The sequence below is a fragment of the Varanus komodoensis genome, unplaced genomic scaffold, assembly GCF_004798865.1.
Source record: "Varanus komodoensis strain SLA01 unplaced genomic scaffold, ASM479886v1 scaffold29_1, whole genome shotgun sequence".
Taxonomy (NCBI): domain Eukaryota; kingdom Metazoa; phylum Chordata; class Lepidosauria; order Squamata; family Varanidae; genus Varanus; species Varanus komodoensis.
The window spans coordinates 57,221-81,134 of NW_025335759.1; the positions used below are offsets into that span (position 1 = coordinate 57,221).

Below are 23,914 nucleotides of genomic sequence, written 5' to 3' on the forward strand. Positions count from 1 at the left end.
TTCCTTTATAAATTTTCTTTTATGACTTCTTTTATATCGTTTATATTTTTTATTTATTTTATATTATTAACTTTAATTTTATATTGTTATTTTTATATTGTATTGTATTTTATTGTGTTGTAAGCCGCCCCGAGGCTTCGGCAAGGGGTGGCATAGAAAAGTAATAATAATAATAATAATAATATCTATATCTGAATTTCTTTCAAATCTATTTCATTTCCCTTATATAACTTCTCAAAAAAACTTGGAAAATTAAAAGTTTTTCTTTCATCTTGTTACATCTTTCCCCTTTTTCATTCTTTATTACTTCATTTTTTTTCCTTTTTTGACTTGTGTGGCTCTGGTCAGCATTTTGGAATTTTTATTGCTATTTTCATAAAATTCTCTTTTCAAGTAAATTAGATTTCTTTGAATTTCTTTTCTTTTTGCTGTTAATCTAGCATACTTTTGTTTTCTCTATTTTAATATATTTTTCTCTCATTCTTTAATTTCTTCTTCTAATCTTTTGTTTTTTTAAATTTTATGAATATTTTATTCCTAGCCCTCTTACCATTTCTTTCATTGTATCCCATATTACACTTGTATTACTGCCTCTTTTTTCATCTTTCTCATCTTTCATTTCTTTTTCCATTTTTTCTAAAATCTTCTCATTTTTAAAAATCCTCAAATCTATCCTCAATCTATCTGCATGTCTGTAATCATATTTTATTTCCATTTCCATTGTTATCATTGCATGGTCTGATATTTTAATTACTTTTATATCCTCATTGACTATCTTGGACAATATTTCTCATTTTACATATATGTAATCTAGTCCTGTAAAAATTTTATGTCTATTTGAATAAAATGTATAACTTTCTGGTTCCCATTCAACTCTCTCCAACCTTCTTCAAATCTATTTTTATTAATAAATCTACTTAAATCTGAGTTCTTATATTTTACATCAAACTTTGCTGGGTTAGATTTATCTTTTTCTTTATCCATAACCATATTATAACCACCCATCATTATCACATATCCTCTTTTTAATTCTTATATATCTTTATATGCCTTATCATAAAAATCCCTTTGATTTATATTAGGTGCGTATATACTAGCTACAGTCACCTCTTGTCCATAAATCAGACCTTGTATTATAAGAAATCCCCCACATGATCTTTTTTTTAATAGCTTTTATTTTAAATTCACATCTTTTGGCAAGAATAATTGCAGCACCTCTTGCTTTTGAACTACCATATGGTTTTTTGTATTTGTCTGTTCAGTATAATTTTAATTCGTTCGCTCTTTCTTTTGATGTGTTTCTTGTAAAAATATAATATCTGCTTTATCTTTATATATAGATTTTTCATTTCTGGCTCATTTATGTCTATCCCAAGCCATTTGTATCCCAAGACAATATCTTCAATTTTTTTCCCATTCCTTTAATGCATCAAATGTTCTTTTTGGTCTCCATATGTGATAAAATGAACACTCCAACAAAAACATAACAAAAACCCAATTAAACTTATCCCTACCCCCACCATATTCCCCACCACATTTATATATGTTCTCTTCCCTGCCACTTTGGGCTTCCAAGGGGAGGGGGAAGAGGAGACTCCCCTGTACAAACCCCAGACACCCGCTCCACCCTCCCCAATCATCTATACCCTTTTATTCTATACTCAAATTTCTCTTATACTTTAATAATAATTTCAACACTAACACATACAATATGTCCTACATCTATTGCATGTAGATCTTATTTTTTCATCCTTCTTCTGAATCTCCTCTTCTTCTAGATCGCCTCTTCTTTCTGACTCTATGCAGAACATTAACCTCCTGCTGCTATACCCAGCTTCTTGTCCCGGTCTCTTTTCCCCTTCTCTGTCCTCTTCCTGGAAAATGTAGACATGTCCATTAACGTTTGCATTTGTGCTGCGTATTCATCATCAAGGATAATTCCAAGCACCTTCAATCATTCCAATGCTTCCTCCTTTGTATCAACTCTATAATATTTTCCACTGTATGAATACCCCAAAAAACGGGAACCTCCAACTATATTTTATGGAATTCTTTTTTAATATTTGGCAGACTTGGGTTATGTCTCTTCTCCATTGCAATGTCTCATTACATAAATCAGGAAAGACTTGAATCTGATGACCTTCCAACATAATTGATGTCACATTCCATAATTTCCACATCAGTTCTTTTTTTGCATATGACCAAAATCTGACCACAATGTCTCTCAGTGTTTTTCTTCCCAGTCTTCTTGGGCCAACTCTATGTATTATAGCAATATATCTTGTAAAAGAAACATCTGGAAGAATAAATTTAGCCCAATCCAATATTGATTGAATCAATTTATCTTCATTCTCTTTCCTATCCTCTGGATATCCTTTAAGGCGTAGATTCGATCTTTGTTGTCCATCTTGAATCCCAATCACACTTTTAGAGACCTGATCTATCTTGGTCATCTGTGGGGGGGTTTTTTAGCTCTTTATCTTGTTCTCCCACCTGAGCTTTTATTTCTGTAATTATTTGGAGATTCTCTGGATTTTGTTAGCTAATTCTTTTATTCTTCCATCCATAATGTCTATTTTAATATCTAATTTCTTCAAATCATTCATCATCTCTTCTTTCACATCATTAAAACCTGACATCATTTGTTTCTTTATTTCTCTTATTTCTTATAGAAGTGTATTAGAAATGTCCAATTGTGTTGATGAAGTTGTTTATTTTTCTGGTGGTGCTCTCATTTTCCCATTCATCTCTACTCTTTTCAATCACAAATCTGATGGATGAGGTGTTTTTTTTATAATAAGTTTTATTCAAAATTATAATCCTAAAAACAAAGAAAAACTAAAAACAACATCAATCATCAAAAACATTGGGCCTGCTCGGTCAGCCCCCACATTTTTTTTTCCATTTATGATAACTTAAAAACATATTTAAATCTATATGAAGTCCCATTTCTCTAGCCAGTAATACAAAGAGTTCCAAGTTTTATAGAAGTCAATATCTTCTTTCTTCTTCAATGATAAAGTCAATCTATCCATTTCTGCACAGTTCAAGATCTTTTTTAGAATCAGTTCATTGGTGGATGGTTCTTCACTTTTCCAGTGTTGAGCAAATGCAATCCTCTCTGCAGTAATTATATGTAAAATCAGATACATTTCTTGTTTACTAATATCAGCAGGTATAATGCCTAATAAGAAGACTTCAGGTTTAAAAGCTAACGGTTTTTGTAACATTTCCTCAAGCCATTTGTGTATTTTAATCCAATATTTTTTCGCATTATTGCAAGTCCACCACATATGATAGAAAGTACCTAATTTGTGTTTACATTTCCAACATCCATTTGACATATTTGGAAACATCTTAGCTAATCTATTTGGTGACAGATACCATCTATAAAACATTTTATACAGGTTTTCTTTATACGAAGTTGCTAACGTTACCTTAATATTTCTCTCCCATAGCCTTTGCCATTTTTCTAATTCAATATTATATCCAAAGTTGTGTGCCCATGTTATCATACTTTCCTTAACCTGTTCGTCTTCCATTCTCCTATTGAGTAAGAAATTATATAGTCTTTTAATCATTTTCTCATCTGATTTAAGCATCACTTGATCAAATACTGTTAAATCCTTATAAAAGCCCCACGTTTTGTAGTCTTTAGCATATCTCGATTGTATCTGCACCTTATGCCACCAAGAGATATTAGATCTCTGTTCTTGTGTTTCTTGACTCAATTCCAGTCCTCCATCCTTATCCAGAATATCATCATATCTTATGATCCCTTCAAAATTCAATGCATTTGGCTATACAAAAGTTTCCATAGGTGAAAGCCATCTTGGCGATTTATTATACAAATTTGTCTTTAACTTTTCACTCACCAACATTATTGATTTTCTAATATAGTGACTTAGAAAAGAGCCATGTAGCTTAGCCTTTTCATACCACATATAAGCATGCCTGCCCATTTGCAAATCCTGCCCTTCAAGATACAAGATTCTCTTATTTCTTAAAGTTATCCATTCTTTTAGCCATGTTAAGACAGAAGCTTGATAATACAGCATCCAGTCAGGGAGACCAAAGCCCCCATTCTCTTTAGCCTCCTGAAGTATTTTTAGTTTAATTCTTGGTTTCTTCTTTCTCCATATAAATCTTGAAATTTGAAAATTAAATCTTCAAAAATATTTCTATCAATTTTTATGGGAATCATTTGGAATAAAAAAAGCTTTGGTAATATATTCATTTTAACTAGTGCTATTCTTCCCAGCAAAGATAATTGCAAATTAGCCCATTTTTCCAAATCACTCTTAATATCCTTCAATAGTTTATCATAATCTTTCAGAGTGGTACACTTAGCTGTAAGATAAATTCCCAAATATTTAACCTTTTTAACAATCTGTAAGTCTACTTGTTCCTGCAGAGTTTTTCTCTGGTCCTGTGTGAAATTTTTTACTAACAGTTTCGTCTTTTCTCTATTTATTTTCATCCCAGTAACCTCGCCATATTCTTTAATTCTTTGTAGGAATTTAGGCATTGTTGCAAAGGGTTCTTCTGTTATGTAAACTAGATCATCTGCAAATGCTTGCAATTTATAGCTTTTGTCTCTAATTCCTTTAATGTCTGTATCATCCCTGATATTTCTGTCTAATACCTCTAAGATCAATATGAACAACAGAGGTGATAACGGGCATCCTTGTCTTGTACCCTTTTGTATATCTATTATATTTGTAAATTCTCCATTGATTATAATCCTAGCCAACTGCTTTTGATAGATGCTTGATATCGCATTAATACACTTTTCACCAAACACCATTTGAGCCAACTGTTGCTTCATAAATTGCCAGTTAACATTGTCAAAGGCCTTCTGTGCATCCATGAATAATAGTGCCATTGGTTTTTCCATATGTATCTCATAATGTGGCTGTGCTGAACCGGTGCTTGGCCGAGGTAAGGGAATGGATGAGGGGAAATAAACTGAAACTCAACCCAGACAAGACGGAGGTCCTGTTGGTTGGCGGATCGGGTTTCGGAGAGGGTGGATTTGACCTGGTCCTGAATGGTGCAACACTCCCTCTTAGGGATAAGGTCCGCAGCTTAGGAGTACTCCTCGACCCGGAGCTTTCTTTGGAAGCTCAGGTGACAGCGGTGGCGAGGAACGCCTTCCTTCAGCTTCGGCTGATTAATCAGCTGCTCCCCTACCTGGAGTATGACTGCCTGGTGACGGTGACACACGCGCTGGTGACTTCCCCCCTAGACTTCCGTAATGCGCTTTACGTGGGGCTTCCCCTGAAGACAGTCCGAACACTTCAATTGGTGCAAAATAGAGCTGCCAGGTTGCTGACGGGGATGGGGCGTTATGCTCACATGACTCCAGTCCTCCGTCAGCTTCACTGGCTTCCCATTGAAGCCCGGGCCCAATTCAAGGTGTTGATTATGACTTATAAAGCCCTAAACGGCGTGGGTCCTGGCTACCTGAATGAGCGCTTACGTCCGTATATGCCCGACCGCCCTTTGAGATCTGCGGGAGAGTCCCTTCTCCGGGAACCCTCCATGAAAGAAATTAGGAGAGTAAGTACTCGGAGGAGGGCTTTCTCTGCGGTGGCACCCAACCTATGGAATTCACTCCCCAAAGAGGTCCGCCTTGCACCGTTGTTACTGGTTTTTCGGCGCCAGGTATAGACCGTTTTATTTAAACATCATTTTAATTGTTAAAACATATGATCTGGCCAGGGCAACTTCTTCTTCCTTCTCTTTCTCCTCCTATATTTTTATTTACTTAATTTATACTGATTATTTTAATCTTATATTTGTAAATCAATGTATTTTTTGTATTTTTGTATTTAATGGTAATTTATTATGTGCTATTGTATTTCAATGTATTTTATCGTGTTGTAAGCCGCCCCGAGGTTTCGGCAAGGGGTGGCATAGAAATGTTATAATAATAATAATAATAATAATAATAATAATAATAATAATAATACATCTCATAATACTCTAAGATGTCCAAGATAGTTCTCAAGTTATTCCTCATTTGTCTTTTAGGTAAAAAACCATTTTGATCTGAGTGAATAAAGTCTGTTAGGTACTTCTTCAATCTTTCTGCCATTATGGAGGCAAAAATTTTGTAATCCACGTTTAATAGTGATATAGGTCTATAATTTTGAATCTGAGTCAAGTCCGTATCTTCTTTCGGTATTAATGTGATATTTGCCTCTGTCCAAGTATTTGGTATTTTAGCATTTAACAATGCTGCATTACATATATCCTTAAGAAGTGTAGCAAAAATTCCTTCAAAGGATTTATAAAACTCTGCTGGTAGCCCATCTGGGCCAGGAGTTTAATCTTTCTTTTGTCACTTAATTGCCTCTATTACTTCCATGATTGTTACTTCTTGATTCAATACTTTTTGGTTATTTCTCCGGTAACTTTGGCAAATCTCCCTTTCGGATGTATTGTTTTACTTTCGCAGTTGAAATCTCATCATCCTGGTATAGCTTTGCAAAGAAATCTTCCACTATTTTCTTGATATGTATACTTTGTACTTGCAGTCATCCTTCTCCATCCTTCAGTTTAGAAATCAGTCTCTTCTCTCTCTCTCTTTCTTTACTTTATAGGCTAACCATCTCCCTGGTTTATTAGCATTTTCAAAGAAGTTCTGTTTGGTCAGTTTCATTTGCTTAGTAAGTTCATTTGAGTCCAGGAGATTCAGTTTATGCTTTAGAATATCTATTTGGACCTTAAGGGTTTTTTTGGATCGATCTCCCTGTAATTCTTGTTCCCATTTTGTCAATTTCTCTACTATTTTAGCTCGTTCTTGTTTTTTCTTTTTGTTTATTTTTGCTAAATACGTTATTATCAACCCCCTAACATAGGCTTTGGCTGTATCCCAGACATTCTGGAAAGAGGTTTCTTGAGTTTTATTTATTTGAAAGAATGTTTGCATTTCCTTATTTATCTCTTCTGTGACTTTTTTATCCTTTAATAAGGCTTTGTTTAAGCTCCATCTGGGTGTCATTACTGTCCCTTTCAGTGATATAACTATAGGGTTGTGATCTTCCCAGACATTTGCCTCTATTTCAGCTTCTACCAAGTCTGGTACTAAGTCTGGGGTTATCCAAACCATATCAATTCTAGACCATGACCTATGTCTATTTGAATAAAAAGTATATTCAGCAGAGGTTGGGTTTTTATGTCTCCAAACATCTATCAATCTGAATTCTTCAATCATATTGGAACAAGATTTTGGGAGTATCCTCCTGCCCTTTTTTCCCTTAATCTCACTCTTATGGTCCATTTTCTTATCCACAATTGCATTGAAGTCTCCCATTACACACAGTCTGGTAGTCCAATTGTAAGAGTAGACCATGTAATTTTTGATAAAACATTTCCTGAAGATCGTTTGGGGCATAGATCGCCAGTCAAAGCGCCTTTTTAAGTTTCATTGTGATTTCAACCAACAACTCTGATGTATGAGGTTTATGAGATGATCTTGCTTCACTTTGAGTCTTTGCCAAACAGTCTTCAGCTCTCAATGTCTCACACTGTCTGCAAAATAGAGTTTCCTTGCTTTAAAAGACGGGCTCAGAGGTCTTGAGCTGAGTTTCCACTTTACTCATACCATCCCCAACACATGCTCCTGTTTTAGCTGGAAAGGTGAAACTGCCTGTGTTAGAGCAAACGGAGCAATGTTTCCTTTTAGGCTTGTATGTAGGAAGAGTCAAAGCACTGAAAACACTGGAGTTAGATTAACTGAAGGATCATCTTGCCTCAACTGTCCGTGTGTGGATTCGAAGAATGCCTTGGAGATCCGTCTCCTGGAGATCCTGTCAAAAGGTGTGAGGCGCATGACTATGAAATTCTTGGCTGGCTCACTCTGGTTGTGGAATGAGCTTCACTAACGCCTACACTGCGTTCTTTCCAGCCAGCCCATGCTGTTTCCCCTTGAGGGATGGGGTCCTGGCCTGGTGGGAAGAGGGAGCCGAGGACTGTTTGAAAGCAGCCGCTTGTGCAGAATGAGCCAGCCATGTGACACCAATTCTGACCCTTGTGTACGGGCTGCTTGCAGGCTTCCAAGCAGCGTTGAGGGGTGTTTTTCAACCTGTACAGCCTTACGTAGCTTGGGGACACAGGAGCGGCTGGATGCTTCCCGCAGCCTGGGACTACTGGAGAGCATGAGCTTCCTCTGACTGCCAAATCCAAGAGAAGCTCAGAAAGGGGCAAGAGGGAGGAGAGCCTTTTCAGGGGAGAGCCCCAGATGAGGACCACCCCACTGAAGCCTGCATTCAGGGGTGCCTCCCTCCCTGCTGGCACCTGGCTGGCACCAACATTATCAACTTTTTGGCATCTGGTCGAACTGACTTTCTCTAGCCAGGCATTCAATGTCATTTGAAGACAAGTCATGGGTGACGTCAGCTAATAAAATGGGAAGACGTACCATGGCGCATGCCCCAGGTGCAGTGCCCAGTTGTAACCGGCTGGGGAGTTCTTTCCCAAGTCAGGGGCCCTTTCTAAAGGGGAATGCGCAGCCCTTTGTCCTGCTTAGCTAACGGAGCTGGCAGCCCCACATGACATGCCTAGTGGAGTGCCAGGGTTCATCCACCACTGAGCTCTTAGATAAGAAGCAGGTTTGATTAGGGTCACTGAATGCAATTAAGCAATACAAAGCTCTGGGCCACAGTGCAGAAACTGGACGGTCCATGGCCTGGGTGGCGGCAAAACATGACGTATACGTTGTCCTCACTGATCGCGGGAAAAGCACACAGACCTCACAGACAAAGATTGCACAGTTGCAAGGCAGCCAGAGGCATAGGCTGTGAATTGCTGGATCAATTCTGAGGTGAGCAGCGACTCAATTATGACTGTTGGGGAGGAAGACTATGTACCTGCCTTGTGAATAAGGAACCTGCTGCTTGAAAGTTCTACAGAATGTAGTCTTTCTCTCTCTCTTCAGCTTGAAGGCTGAGCAGAATTTTTGAAGGCTCTTCTGCAAGCCTGGAAGCGCAGCTTGCGTGAGGGTCCCAGAGAAGCTTTTGAGGAGGGAGGGCATTTCTCAGCAGGAACATGGATTCTGTGGTGGGTACGGGGAGAGAGACAAAGCACTGAGCCTTCCCAATTAATTAGCAATGGAATGTGGTCCGCCGTGCCCACGACAGAGATGAGTGGCTGGGTGAGTGGCAGGTTACGAAATAGAAAGAGATTGTGTGGCAGAAGTGGTTCTCATTCAAAGAGCGGCAGCATGCATGATAACTGGCAAGCAAGCATTTTCTGTGTTGGCTGGAGGTGCTACATTTGCCGTTCACCACAACCCCACAGTGATTGATGGGTGCACAATGGGCAGTTCTTGCATGCATGGAATCAGCATGAAATTTAAGGGGAAATGCTGCTGTGCAGAGAAACACTGTCAGTTTTAGAAAGACAATGCATTGGTCTTTATTCCTGGGGAGATACTACTTTGCCCCAATCGTAAGGGCTGCTCTGGGACAAAGGTTTATATACAGGCAATAAATCTATATGCCAATTTTGACTGCGAAATACACATCAAATCTGCTGCATCATCACACACACCTTTCTCTTCCAGACACACCGCATTCCAATGTCATCTGTAAACTATTTGACCTACAAGGGAATCTCTTTCCCTTCATATGGATATGATGTGGAGACGCTCAGCCATGTGGGAAATGAATTCCAACTGTTGGACAGTGATGTAGTGAACCTTGCTTACCTCAAGTCAGGTGGGTGCTGCTGTCACATCCCTACCCTGAATATTCATGTGATCCCACTGTCGAGGCTCTGGTCGAACTGTGGAACGGAGAGATGACCAGGGCTGTGGACACGATCGCTCCCAAGTGTCCTCTCCCTCCGGGCAGAGTCCGCTCTTCCCCTTGGTATACACCTGAATTGCGGGCGATGAAGCGGGTTGGGAGACAACTAGAGCATAGGTGGAGAAAATCACGGGATGAATCTGACCGAACACACTTGAGAGCCCACTATTGGGCCTATGCTGTGGCGGTGAAGGTGGCGAAAAAGAAGTTTTTTTCCGCTTCCATTGCCTCCTCACAATGCTGTCCGGCGGAGCTTTTTCGAGTGGTGCAAGGCCTGGTTCGCCCGGGTCCTAAGGAAGATCCGATGCCACCCTCAAAGGCCCGCTGTGACGACTTTGCCAGGCATTTCAGGGAGAAAATCCCTCAGATTCGTCATGAGCTGGACTCCACTAATGAATCAGAGGTCTCTGGGAGACGCCAATGCTACCGTCTGGTCCAAAATTATTGGAGGAATTTCAATTATTGCGGCCCGATGATGTGGACAAGGTGCTTGGACGAGTACGTCCCACCACTTGCCTATTGGATCCTTGCCCGTCTTGGTTAATAAATAACTCCAAGCACGGGATTGGGACCTGGATCCTGGAAGTGGTTAATGCTTTTCTGAGGGAGGGTTGAGTGCCTGCCCCTTTAAAGGAGGCGGTAATACGACCGGTCCTGAAGAAAGCGTCACTGGATCCAGAGATGGCCACTAACTATAGACCTGTGGCCAACATCCCGTTTCTGGGCAAGGTGTTGGAGTGAGTGGTGGCGGGACAACTCCAAGCACTCTTGGATGAAACTGATTATCTGGATCCTTTTCAGTCCGGCTTCAGACCCGGGTACAGTACTGAATCTGCCTTGGTCGCCCTGTATGATGACCTGTGCAGGGAGAAGGACAGGGGGAGTGCATCCCTGTTGCTTCTTCTGGACCTCTCGCCGGCTTTCGATACCATCGACCATGGTATCCTTCTGGATAGGCTAGCGGGATTGGGGGTTGGAGGCACTGCTTTGCAGTGGTTCTGCTCCTATCTCAACAGTCAATTCCAGAAGGTAGTGCTGGGGGACTATGTCTCTGCGCCAAGGCAGCTATGCCATGGAGTACCACAGGGCTCCATTCTATCCCCTCTGCTATTTAACATCTATATGAAACCGCTGGGAGAGGTCATCAGGAGGTGTGGGCTGCGGAATCATCAATAAGCTGATGATACCCAGCTCTACCTCTCGTTTTCCACTAATCCAGGTGAGGCAGTGGCTGTGCTGAACCGGTGCTCGGCCGAGGTAAGGGAATGGATGAGGGCCAACAAACTGAAACTCAATCCAGACAAGACGGAGTTGCTGTTGGTTGGCGGATCGGGCTTCGGAGAGGGTGGATTTGACCTGGTCCTGAATGGTGCAACACTCCCTCTCAGGGACAAGGTCCGCAGCTTGGGAGTACTCCTCGACCCGGAGCTTTCTTTGGAAGCTCAGGTGACAGTGGTGGCGAGGAGCGCCTTCCTTCAGCTTCGGCTGATTAATCAGCTGCTCCCCTACCTGGAGTACGACTGCCTGGCGATGGTGACCCACGCGCTGGTGACTTCCCCCCTAGACTTCTGTAACGCGCTTTAAGTGGGGCTTCCCCTGAAGATGGTCTGAACACTTCAATTGGTGCAAAATAGAGCTGCCAGGTTGCTGACAGGGACGGGGCGTTATGCTCACATGACTCCAGTCCTCCGTCAGCTTAACTGGCTTCCCATTGAAGCCCGGGCCCAATCCAAGGTGTTGGTTATGACCTATAAAGCCCTAAACGGCTTGGGTCCTGGCTACCTGAACGAGCGCTTACGTCCGTATATGCCCGACCACCCCTTGAGATCTGCGGGAGAGTCCCTTCTCCGGGAACCCTCCATGAAAGAAATTAGGAGAGTAAGTACTCGGAGAAGGGCTTTCTCTGCAGTGGCACCCAACCTATGGAATTCACTCCCCAAAGAGGTCCGCCTGGCACCGTCGTTACTGGTTTTTCGGCGCCAGGTAAAGACCTTTTTATTTAAACATCATTTTAATTGTTAACATATATGATCTGGCCAGGGCAACTTCTTCTTCCTCCTCTTTCCTCCTCCTATATTCTTTATTTACTTATTTTATACTGTTAATTTTAATTTTATATTATTGTATCTCAGTGTATTTTTTGTATTTTTGTATTTATTGGTAATTTATTATGTTCTATTGTATCTCAATGTATCTTATTGTGTTGTAAGCTGCCCCAAGGCTTCGGCAAGGGGCGGCATAGAAATGTTATAATAATAATAATAATGACTGAGTGTTCCTGCGGCCAGGCTGCATGTTCTGCAGGCATTTTGAAAGTGGAGCTCCAACCAACAGTCCTCCATGCCACTCCGTGCTCTACAGCTGTTCTTCCTCCTTCGGGCGATAGAACTGCTTTTGCAAGCCCATGGTGGAGAATTCTCTCAGTGGGTACCTGTCACGACACAGTATTATCTCTTCACCATCAAAGGATTCCCACTTCTCATTGCCAGTAGCTGGGGAAAATGGTTTGGAGGTGTCATTGCCCATGGACATCCAGTTGCAGCATGTGCTTGGCCTTTGTGGCAACGCCCTGTATGATGACCTGTGCAGGGAGAGAGACAGGGGGAGTGCGTCCCTGTTGGTCCTCCTGGACCTCTCGGTGGCTTTCGATACCATTGACCATGGTATCCATCTGAATAGGCTAGCGGGACTGGGGGTTGGAGGCACTACTTTGCAGTGGTTCCGCTTCTATCTCAATGGCTGATTCCAGAAGGTGGTGCTGGGGGGACTATGGCTTTGTGCCATGGCAGTTATGCCATGGAGTCCCGCAGAGATCCATTTTGTTCCCCTTGCTATTTAACATCTACATGAAACCGCTGGGAGAGGACATTAGGAGGTGTGGGCTGTGGAATCATCAGTACGCTGATGGTACCCAGCTCTACCTCTCGTTTTCAACCAAACCAGGTGAGGCAGTGGCTGTACTGAACCGGTGCCTGGCCAAGGTAATGGGCTGGATGAGGGCCAATAAACTGAAGCTCAGTCTCGACAAGATGGAGGTCTTGTTGGTAGGAGGATTGGGCTTCGGGGAAGGGGACCTTGACCTAGGCCTGAATGGGGTTGCACTCCCTCTGAAGGACAAGGTCTGCAGCTTGGGAGTGCTCCTCGATCCAGAGCTATCGTTGGGAAGCTCAAGTGACAGTGGTGGCGAGGAACGCTTTCCTTCAGCTTCGGCTGATTCACCAGCTGCATCCTACCTGGAGAACGACTGCCTGGCAACAGTGACACACGCATTGGTAACTTCCCGACTAGACTTCTGTAACACATTCTATGTGGGGCTGCCCTTGAAGACGGTCCGGATACTTCAGATGGTACAAAATAGAGCTGCCAGGTTGCTGACGGGACTGGGTGTTGTGCTCACATAACCCCAGTCCTCCGTCAGCGTCACTGGCTCCCCAGTGAAGTCCGGGCCCAGTTCAAGGTGTTGGTTATCACCTATAAAGCCCTTAACGGCTTGGGACCAGGTTACCTGAAAGAGCGCTTACGTCCATACGTGCCCTCTCGCCCCTTGGGATCAGCGGCAGAGGCCCTTCTCCGGGAGCCCTTCATGAAGGACATTAGGAGGGTGAGTACCCGGAGGAGGGCTTTCTCTGCGGTGGCGCCCAACCTATGGAATGCACTCCCCAGAGAGGTCCGCCTGGCACCATCGTTATTTGCTTTTCGGCACCAGGTCAAGACCTTTTTATTTAAACGTCATTTCAATTGTTGATTTTATTTATTGATTTTAACAACTTTGGCCAGGATGTCTCCAAATTTATATTATTGTATTGGTGGTATTTATTTATGTTTGTAAGCCACCACAAGGCTTATGCCAAGGGGGTGGCATATACATTTGCTAGCTAAATAGATAGATAGATAGATAGATAGATAGATAGATAGATAGATAGATAGATAAGAGTCGAGGGTGGACAGGCAGCCTCTTCTTCCCTTCTTCCATAGGCCAGTGGACTACGGCTTTCCTTGGTCCTCAGAGTGATGCTGCCCCTGGCCGGGCACGGCATGGCAGGCTGCATCAAAATGAGAGTGCTCTGGGAGAGAAGCACCACTTGGTCACTGGACGTGTGCCATCCCTGAACTTTCCCTGGATTCTGAGAAGGAGCATAGGAGCAAACTGGTGGGTGGTGATCAGTGGAGGGCGTGCCAAGAATCCTGGGGAGTTTGTGTGAGAGCATCAAGCTGAAAAGCCGTGGGATGCCTTGATCGAATCTCATCACTGCTGCTTATGGAGAGCCGCCTCTGAGAGTTAACTGCAGGGTGGACCAAGGTGGTCATCCATTGGGTCATTTGGGTTCCTCATTAAGATTTTAGCTTCCTGCCACTCAGAAATGAACGTACTCAAGTACACACGACCCGCTGAATGGTTCACGAATGCATTGAATCCTGGCCTTCTGGGATGTTCCGCATCTGCCAGATCTTTAGACAATTGAAAGGGGGTTCCTTGCAGAAGGGTGAATGTTGGGAAAGAAGGGGCATTTGTGTGACTATTGGAATTGTTGCAGGTACCAATTGGATGCAGGAGATTTTGGGCTTGATTTGGCATGATGGGGACCCATCATGGGTTCAAAGTGTGCATGTGGGGATTCGTTCACCATGGATTGAGACTGTTTTTGGCCTGAAGACTGCACTAGAGATTCCTCCACCCAGACTCTTGGCTTCTCACCTGCCATTTCAGCTCTTCCCGAAGTCTTTCCTCCACTCCAAGGCCAAGGTAAGAGAGGACAAATGTACAACTGACCCATGTAATAAGACTGAAGCTAATTCCCATGTGTGTAATGAAAGAGCATGCACATGATTCTGAATAGAAAAACATTAAAATAAAGCTATTTTCAAAGAATTGACATCTCCCCTTTGGATTAGCAGTCCCTCCCTATTGTATATGAAATCGTAGGAAGAATTTGTCGTGGTAATGCCCTCATCCATGCCTCTTCAGTGCAGCTTGAATGACTAGTATTTGGGAGTCTTTCTCCAGTTCTGTGACATTCTGTTTCCTGACCTGGAATACTGGGAAATGTTGCTCCTGCTTTCTTTGTTTCCTTGTTTCCCAGTTGTGGGGAACAACCTGTCATTTGATCACGGAGGAAATCCGTACCATCTACGATCCTCTGGCTCTGCTGCTGCTCCAGGACTTTAGCAGTGGCCACAGTGGGTGGAGGGCTTTCGTGAAGGTTTCCTGTAGTGATGCTCTCTAACTGGATGGAGATGCTGCCACCTTGTGATGCCACCCCTACCTCTCCTACAGGTGATCTACACCATGCGGAATCCCAAGGATGTGCTCATCTCATACTATCATCATTCCTACCTCTTTAAATTGTTTAAGGACCCTGGAAGTCTGGAAGAATTCCTGGAGGAATTTCTGAATGGGAATGGTACGCAGTGACACACTCAGTTCACTTCAGCTATTCACCTGGCCACGCACCACAAGGATTCTCAAACAGCCGTGTCACCACTGAGTTGCCCTCCCCTCCTTTGGCCAAAAGCACAAGCCAGCTTTCCTTGATCCCCTGTCACTTCTTGCTAAATAGGTGCAATCAAATACATTTACATCCTGTAGTCCTCAAGGCCCTGGTGTGCATGGTGTTTTTGCATGATGTTCTCATGAAGTGAGCTGTTCCCATGAAGTGCTTGCCTCTGCTTTGCCCTTCCAGTGCCCTATGGCTCCTGGTTTGACCATGTGAAAAACTGGCTGGAGATGAAGGACAAGCCCAACTTCTTCTATATCACCTATGAAGAGCTGCAGCAGGTATGGTTCAACTTTGGGCCATTTCTCCCAAGCACATGTAGTTGAGTTCCTTCTTTCTCATCCCTCTAAGGGATTTCTTCTTACCTGAAAAGCTGTAAAGCGTGAAAATTCTTTGTGAACATAAGAGGAGTCCTGCTGGATTAGACCAAGATCCACCCAGTGCAATTTTGTGTTCATACCCTGGCCTACAGCTTCATTCATTGGGACCTGGTCTAGGGAGGCTCCCTCCTTCAGGCTCAAGGACAGTAAGGAGGAAAGCAGACCAACGTGTCAAAGGTGATAAAGGGTTTGTTGAATTTTATGTGGCATATGGAAGGAGATGATCCTTCTCTGTGGCTGCACTGGTTCCCCACATGGGTCAGGCGATGCTCTGTGGGTCCTCAAAGGTGATGATCCTTTTCCTCTCATCGTTTCCCTCACAATAGCCCTGGGAGGTCAATAGGTTGTGAGTCAGTGAATGGTCCAAACTCAGCAAGTGGGCTTTGTAGCTGAGTGGGGCTAGACACCACATCTCCCACACCCACTCCAGTACTCTAACCACTGCACAGCGCTGGGCGTCCAAATGGCATGTGACGCCCACAGCACTCAAGCAATCTGCCATGTGATGTACAGACCCATCACTAACTCAACTATCTGCGTGTGTATCGTCCATGAGATGTTTCTCATGTGCAGAATGGTTTTCACTGCGATACAACGGGACAGGCATGCCTGACATGTTGGTATTCATACTGGCCATAGGGTTTCGTGAAGAGCTACCATGGCAGCCCTGGAATTCAGCCTCCGACCTAGCAACCTGTTCTTGTTCTCCGGAGTCTCTTAACTAAATATTTTCAGTCCTTTGGTGCCAAGTTCCAGTTGCCACCACCATCAACTATTATAATTTCCTTTGCGTTGCTTTGCGTTGCGTTGCTTTGCGTTGCGTTGCTTTGCTTGCTTCTCCCCCAGGACCTCCGTGGCAGTGTGGAGCGGATCTGCTCCTTCCTTGGCAAGGAGCTGAACAGCCAGCAAATTGATTCCGTGGTGGAAAACGCCTCCTTTCACAAGATGAAGGACAATAAGATGTCCAACTTCACCCAGGTGCCAGAGGAACTGATTGACCACAAGAAAGGGACCTTCATGAGGAAAGGTACAATGGATACTCCTGGTCATCTAGTATTGGCACGGGTGCAATTGGTGGAGTTCAGCTGGGACTCACTCACCAGAAGACATAATGGGGGAATGTGATGTGCCTTGGGCTAGAGCTTCCCTATAGGCCAGCTTAACTCCTGGGGGTCAAGGCCTGACTCCATATTGGAGTGGTTTCAGATGGCCCTTTCCCCCAGGAGAAGCCATGGACATGCCTCGTGCTGCACACACCAATCCCTCCAACCCCTTGATGTTCCAGGGATCACTGGGGACTGGAAGAACCACCTGACCGTGGCACAGAGTGAGCGCTTCGACTGTGCTTACCAAGAGAAGATGCGGGGCGTGCACATGAGCTTCCCATGGGAATAAAGAGTCCATGATCTTCCTCATTCTTTTTGTTTCCAGCACTCTACCTCTCCTTCAGGTGTGGCTCCTCCCCTTAATAAACAGCATTCTTTGACTGGCTATTCTTCTTCCTGGTGAAGTGATGGACATGGAGCAGTCATTGCACCTTGTAGGGTGCACAGGAGCATAGGTTGTGCTGCTGGGGCTCCTGGAGTCAGCCAGGGCAGGAGAGCCACCAGTGGGCTCAGGTCAGCATTCAGCTGAAGGAATCAGCTAACGTGGGGCTGTGTGAGCACTGTGGGTTCCCCTAAAGAGCATGAAGGCAGGATGCACATGCAAGAGAAGGGTAGAAAGGAAGCAGAGGAGGAGAACAGGAGGAACGGGGGCAGGAGCACTGCAATGCCCCATGGATGCATTCTCTTTGCAAACCCAGGTTAGGCTCTTACGCCTATGGCTCCCATGAGGATGCCATAGACCCAAACAACATTGCTTCCAAATCCGGTCCTACACAACCACAGTTCCAGTACCTGTCAGGGCTACAATTGCAGTGCCAATTTGTGAGTTCTTGTAATTCCTTTTGCACAATGTCTAGAACACTGTGAAGGTGCAGTTCCAAAAGTTCTGGTCCTGAATGCTAAATTTTTGAATTGATTGGGAAATATTTTTGAGATCACTCAGTGGCAAGACATCTGGGATGAGCCATTTGATCATGCGCAAGCAGAGGGGGGCTTGGGTGAATAAGGTGGCTGTGCCATTTGTGAGGTGCGGTAGGGAGGCCTGTGGGGTTTACTGGGATGGGGGGTACTTTGGGCTTACTTCAGGTATCCTCAAAAAGCTTTTCAGAAGTGAAGGCAGACCTACCAAGACCATGAATTCTGTGATGGGTATGGAAATGGACTCAAAGAGCTTGACTTTTAATGCAAACGACTTTGTGTCCCTTTTAGTTGGTGTACTGCAGTTACAATTTGGAGAAACGGACTAGGATCTAAGACCCACTTTCCATAACTTTCATCCATTTCAGTGTGCCAGTATTTTGTCCCATTGCTCTCATTAAGGATCTTGATGTCATGCTTTAATCTGAGCTCTGCAAAAGGAGGCCGGCCTTCTGAGCAGTTTTTGCAAACAGGGACTCATCTGAAATCCCCACATTTTACAGTGTGAAAAAGTGCCAGCAAAACTTTGGTACTTTTGGACCACAAGAAAGGGAGGTTCTTGAGGAAGCGTACAAATGCATCCTCCTTGATATGGGTGCAATTGCTCAAGTTCAGCTGGGAGCCCTGGCCAAAAGGGATGGAAGGCAAGAAATGATGTTCTGCCAACACTGTTATTGTTCTCCATGTCTTGTCCAGAGGTGGGTGGGCCTGTTAGAGAAGGCAAGTCACTTTTGTGAGTTGCTTATCTTCATGGTTATTGCTCCTTTTTGTGATATTCCATGGTTTTACTGGGACTGGAGGAATCAGCTGTCTGTTACACAGAGCAAACATTTTGACCACATTGATGAGCAGAAAATGTGAGGTATGTGTGTGATCCTCCAATGGAAATGATGATTGCTGGATATTTTTAGCTCTATTTGTTTCTAGTCCTCTGTTTATTCTTTGGTTGAGGCTCCATTCACTTAATGCACAGTCTTTCCCCTGGCAATTCTAACTTCTTTGTAATTCTTTTCAAAAGTCAACTCTTTCTTATAAAATTGAATGAGAATGCTGAACAATTTATGGAAGATGTTTTCAGCAGAGCAGTTCTCATTTTTGTTCACAAAGTGAACTTCTTTGGGGGTTGCTCCCTTCTGTCTGTTGGGAATTAAAAGATCCACCTGATGGTGGCACAGTGCTAAAACTTGAAATGTATTCATCAGAAGTTTATGTGTGTGAATGTGAGCTTCTTACTGGACTGAAGATGCCATAATGTCCAGCCTAGGACTCCTAGTGATATCAAGCAGAAAGCACTGTGCTTTCCTGAAAAAAATGGAACAAGGTTATTAAGATTCAGCAGGTTGAACTTTGAACATTGAACTTTCCTAGTGCCCAAAACTTGCCTTTCTCATAAATAGGAACTGCTTTTTCTGTAAGGATGAAACTGCCTTACTGAAGCACCTTTGCCCCTCTATCACTCAAAAAGGGGGATTGGATCCTGTGTGCATCCAAACAGACCCTGAAACCATGAGAAAGAGTATACAAATCCATGGAAGCTTCTGCTTGTGGCTTGGCGTATCCCCCTCTCCCCCTCCGGGTACTGTTTGGATGCTGGAGATCTCGGGCTTGATATGCTATGATGGGGACCCCTCTGGGGTTTGCAATGTGAAACTATTGGAACAGGCACCCTGGACTGAGTTTACTTCTGGCCTGGAGAATGCTTCGAAAAGGATCCTGGCTAGTCATCTCCCATTTCACTTTTTCCTAAATCCTTTCTCCATTTCAAGGCCAAGGTAAGAGGAGCAATTCATCAGGACTGCCTTTGGTCCCACATGACTCCAGCACAACTATGGGCTCAGTACCTATTTGACATTCCAGCCATGTATAGGAAAGTAGCCTGCTGTACCCTCAACTGAAGTATGGAGGGGTCTATAGGAAATTCTGCCCCATGATTGCTCTGATACTTGGAGAACACATGTTGGCCCCGCTTGCTAGGTTTCTGTGGTTTGGAACTGGGCAGCATCTCAGAATGCACATTGATGTCAAATTTCAGATAATTTAAAGAATGGTCCATGGCCCCTAGCTGGGGGAGCAGCAGGGAGAGGCACTGCCGGATCTGAGGCTGGTGACAAAGTTCTGATGTCAGAGCTGGGAATCCATCCTTCAAGCTCCTTGATTTTCTCCCAGCCAGTGTGGAAAGCACCTTGCTAGTTGTCTCTCCAAGGCTGAGAAACTGGCCCCAAAGATGGGATAAAAGGGTGGGAGGGGGAGAGAACTAGGACAGCCAGAAAATGAGGTATGTTGAAGATGCTTCAGCCTCCCTCCTTCCTGCCTGCCTTCCTCTTCTGAAGTGCCTCCCTTAGATGGTTGAAAATAGCTCAAAAGAAAAGAAGGGATGGCCAGGTGGTAGAGTTTGTCTCCACCACACCTCCCTTTCTTCACTGGCTGCTCATAAGCTTCTGAGTTCAGGGGCCTGAAAGCATCAAGATGCAATCAATAGGAACATGCACGTAATCTTCTACCAATCTGTGGTAGACAACAAGAGAAGGTGAATTTTAAAACAAGCTTTTTTTAAAACAAAGACCTTCCTAAAATTCAGTTTACAATCCTGCACTGTCACAAGATGACGTTGCTGTGGGGCATCATGGGAAACTAAAATGGTACCACTTGTACTAACCAGTGATTAACCACCAAGATTTTTATCTGTCTGTTTGTTTGAAGAAGAGACAGGGGAGGACTCGAGTAGGCACTGCTGCAGGACTGGGTGCCCAACAGGTGCTTGAAGGAGCTGGATGTGTGGGCACCAGAACCCAACCCAATCATTCATCCTGCCTCCAAATCCTAACGACCTCTTTCTACCTGAAGTTTAGATGATTGCCAAGCACGGGGAAACACAACCAAGCAAAATCATGGAATGTAATCCAGAAGACAAATATGGGCCTATTTCTTCTGAGCAGTCAATGACACACCCTTGGAGTGAGCAGTGCTACCACTCTCCTGCCCTGTGCCCTTACAGGCCCAGCTGAATCCGAGCAGGTGTTGCTGGATGATCCTTCAAGAGCCCCAGTCCTTCCTTGTTCCACCCAGTCTCTCCTCTTTGCTAAAAGTTACACAGAGACAAAGTGCATCTGCTGCAACTGGAGCAGAGGAGCCATCCTTGTCCCTGTGGGATGTGTAAACCACTTCAAAATGTGGGTGCGTTGCATGACTTGACCTAAGGAATGTGTGCTGATTAGCAAACATACCAAGATTTGCACTAGGCTATGGGTCTTATTCCCTGCTGCTCCCAGAAGCTCATCTGAGCAAAAGGAGGACAAAGGTGTTACCCTGAAGTATCCTTATGGTGTGAGGTTAAACATTTACCACTGAGTACTAAGATTCACAAAGCAAATGCTATTCCTTGGTACGAAGGTTGAACTTTACTGCCTTATATTTCTCAGGTCATAGAGTATCTTCTACTGATTTTTTCAGCCATAGGAGCAGCTTCCCCTTCATGTATCACTGCCTTGTCATGGTGAAGGGGCTTGCGTAGCTCAATGAAGCTATGAGCTATGCTGCGCAGGGCCACCCAAGACGGACAGGTCATAGCAGAGAGCTCTGACAAAACGTGATCCATTGGAGAAGGAAATGGCAACCCACTCCAGTATCTTTGCCATGAAAATCCCATGGACAGTACCAAAAGGCAGAAAGATATGATGCCGGAAGATGAGCCCTTCAGGTCGGAAGAGGTTCAATATGCTACTGGGGAAGAGCGGAGGGCTAGTAGTGCCAGAAAGAATGAAGTGACTGGGTCAAAGCTGAAAGGAGAGTCAGTTGCTGATGTATCTGGTGGTAAAAGGAGAGTCTGATGCTGTAAAGACCCATCCTCCATAGGAACCTGGAATGTAAGGTCTGTGAATCAAGGCAAGCTGGATGTGGTCAAACAAGAGATGACAAGACTGAACATCGACATCTTAGGAATCAGTGAACTAAAATGGACAGGAATGGGTGAATTTAATGCAGATGACCATCAGGTATACTACTGCAGGCAAGAATCTCTCAGAAGAAATGGAGTGGCCTTCATAGTCAATAAAAGAGTAGGAAAAGCAGTACTGGGATACAACCTCCAAAATGACAGAATGATCTCAGTTTGAATCCAAGGCAAACCATTCAACATCACAGTAATTCAAGTCTATGCCCCAACCATTGGCGCTGAAGAGGCTGAAGTTGACTGGTTCTATGAAGGCCTACAACACCTTCTAGAATTAACACCAAAAAATGATGTCCTTATCATCATGGGGGATTGGAATGCTAAAGTAGGAAGCCAAAAGATAACTGGAATAACAGGCAAGTTTGGCCTTGGAGTACAAAATGAAGCAGAACACAGGCTGGTAGAATTTTGTCAAGAGAATACGATGGTCATAGCAAACACTCTTTTCCAACAACCCAAGAGACAACTCTACACATGGACATCACCAGACGGTCAACGCAGAAATCAGATTGACTATGTGCTCTGCAGCCTAAGACGGAGAAGCTCTATACAGTCAGTGAAAACTAGACCAGGAGTTGACTGTGGCTCAGATCATGAGCTTCTGGTTGCAAAATTTAGGCTTAAGTTGAAGAAAGTAGGGAAAAGCACTAGGCCACTCAGGTAAGACCTAAATCATATCCCTGATGAATATACAGTAGAGGTAACAAATAGATTTAAGGAATTAGATCTGATAGACAGAGTGCCTGAAGAACTATGGATGGAGGTTCGCAACGTTGTACAAGAGGAAGAAACTAAAACCATCCCAAAGAAAAAGAAATGCAAGAAAGCAAAATGGTTGTCTGAGGAAGCTTTACAAATAGCTGAGGAAAGAAGGGAAGCAAAAGGCAAGGGAGAAAGAGAAAAATACAAACAATTGAATGCAGAATTCCAGAGAATAGCTAGAAGAGATAAGAATGCCTTCTTAAATGAACAGTGCAAAGAAATAGAAGAAAACAATAGAAGAGGGAGGACCAGAGATCTCTTCAAGAAAATTGGAGATATGAAGGGAACATTTCATGCAAAGATGGGCATGATAAAGGACCAAAATGTCAGGGACCTAACAGAGGCAGAAGAGATTAAGAAGAGGTGGCAAGATTACACAGAAGAACTATACAAGAAAGATCTTAACATCCCTGATAACTATGATGGGGTGGTCACTGACCTTGAGCCTGACATCCTGGAATGTGAAGTCAAATGGGCCTTAGGAAGTCTGAGCAACAACAAAGCTAGTGGAGGTGACAGTATTCCAGCTGAACTATTCAAAATCTTAAAAGATGATGAAATAAAAGTGCTACACTCAATATGCCAGCAAATTTGGAAAACTCAACAGTGGCCACAGCATTAGAAAAGGTCAGTTTACATTCCAATCCCAAAGAAGGGCAATGCCAAAGAATGTTCAAACTACCGCACCATTGCACTCATTTTACATGCTAGCAAAGTGATGCTCAAAACCCTACACGCTAGGCTCCAGCAGTATGTGGACCAAGAACTACCAGAAGTAAAGGCAGGATTTCAAAGAGGCAGAAGAACTAGAGATCAAATTGCCAACAAACGCTGCGTCCTGGAGAAAGCTAGGGAATTCCAGAAAAACATCTTCCACTGATTGGTTCAAAATTGAGAAAGGAGTTCAGCAAGGCTGTATACTGTTGCCCTGCCTATTTCACTTATATGCAGAGCACATCATGAGAAAGGCAGGCCTAGATGAATCACAAGTTGGAATTAAGATTCCTGGAAGAAATATCAACAGCCTCAGATATGCAGAGGATAGCACTCTCATGGCGGAAAGTGAAGAGGAACTAAAGAGCCTCTTGATGCGGGTGAAGGAGGAGAATGCAAAAGTTGGCTTGAAACTAAACATTAAGAAAACTAAGATCATGGCATCTGGTCCTATCACTTCCTGGCAAATAGATGGGGAAGAAATGGAGGTAGTGACAGATTTTATTTTCCTGGGCTCCAAGATCACCGCAGATGGGGACTGCAGCCAAGAAATTAAAAGACACTTGCTCCTGGGGAGGAAAGCTATGGCAAATCTAGACAGCATACTAAAAAGCAGAGACATCACCCTGCCAACAAAAGTGCGTATAGTCAAGGCTATGGTTTTCCCAGTTGCAATGTATGGCTGTGAAAGCTGGACCATAAGGAAGGCTGAGCACAAAAGGATTGAGGCCTTTGAATTGTGGTGCTGGAGGAGACTCCTGTGAGTCCCTTGGAC

The 23,914-nt window shown here is 43.7% G+C and overlaps 1 protein-coding gene across 3 annotated transcripts; it reads left to right on the forward strand.

Moving 5' to 3' along the window:
- Positions 1-8,731: 8,731 nt before the first annotated feature.
- On the forward strand, positions 8,732-17,175 carry LOC123026003 (sulfotransferase 2B1-like). 3 transcript variants are annotated; one of them, XM_044435237.1, is made up of 7 exons: positions 8,732-8,830; positions 9,572-9,725; positions 14,351-14,559; positions 15,091-15,217; positions 15,497-15,591; positions 16,537-16,717; positions 16,976-17,175. In XM_044435237.1, exons 2-7 carry the CDS (start codon positions 9,587-9,589, stop codon positions 17,083-17,085), a joined length of 861 nt encoding a protein of 286 aa, XP_044291172.1. In that variant the 5' UTR covers positions 8,732-8,830; positions 9,572-9,586; the 3' UTR covers positions 17,086-17,175. The 3 variants fall into 3 exon arrangements, with proteins under 3 accessions (XP_044291172.1, XP_044291171.1, XP_044291170.1); XM_044435236.1 differs by lacking the exon at positions 8,732-8,830 and adding an exon at positions 8,867-9,066; XM_044435235.1 differs by lacking the exon at positions 8,732-8,830 and adding an exon at positions 9,074-9,160.
- The last annotated feature ends 6,739 nt before the right edge of the window (positions 17,176-23,914 follow it).

Coding starts and splice junctions, on each gene's coding strand:
- LOC123026003 (XM_044435235.1), top strand. CDS start 9,122: ATGTGGTCCGCCGTGCCCACGACAGAGATGAGTGGCTGG. Junction 9,726..14,350: donor CCTTGCTTACCTCAAGTCAG/GTGGGTGCTGCT, acceptor GAATTGTTGCAG/GTACCAATTGGATGCAGGAG. Junction 14,560..15,090: donor TCCTCCACTCCAAGGCCAAG/GTAAGAGAGGAC, acceptor CCTCTCCTACAG/GTGATCTACACCATGCGGAA.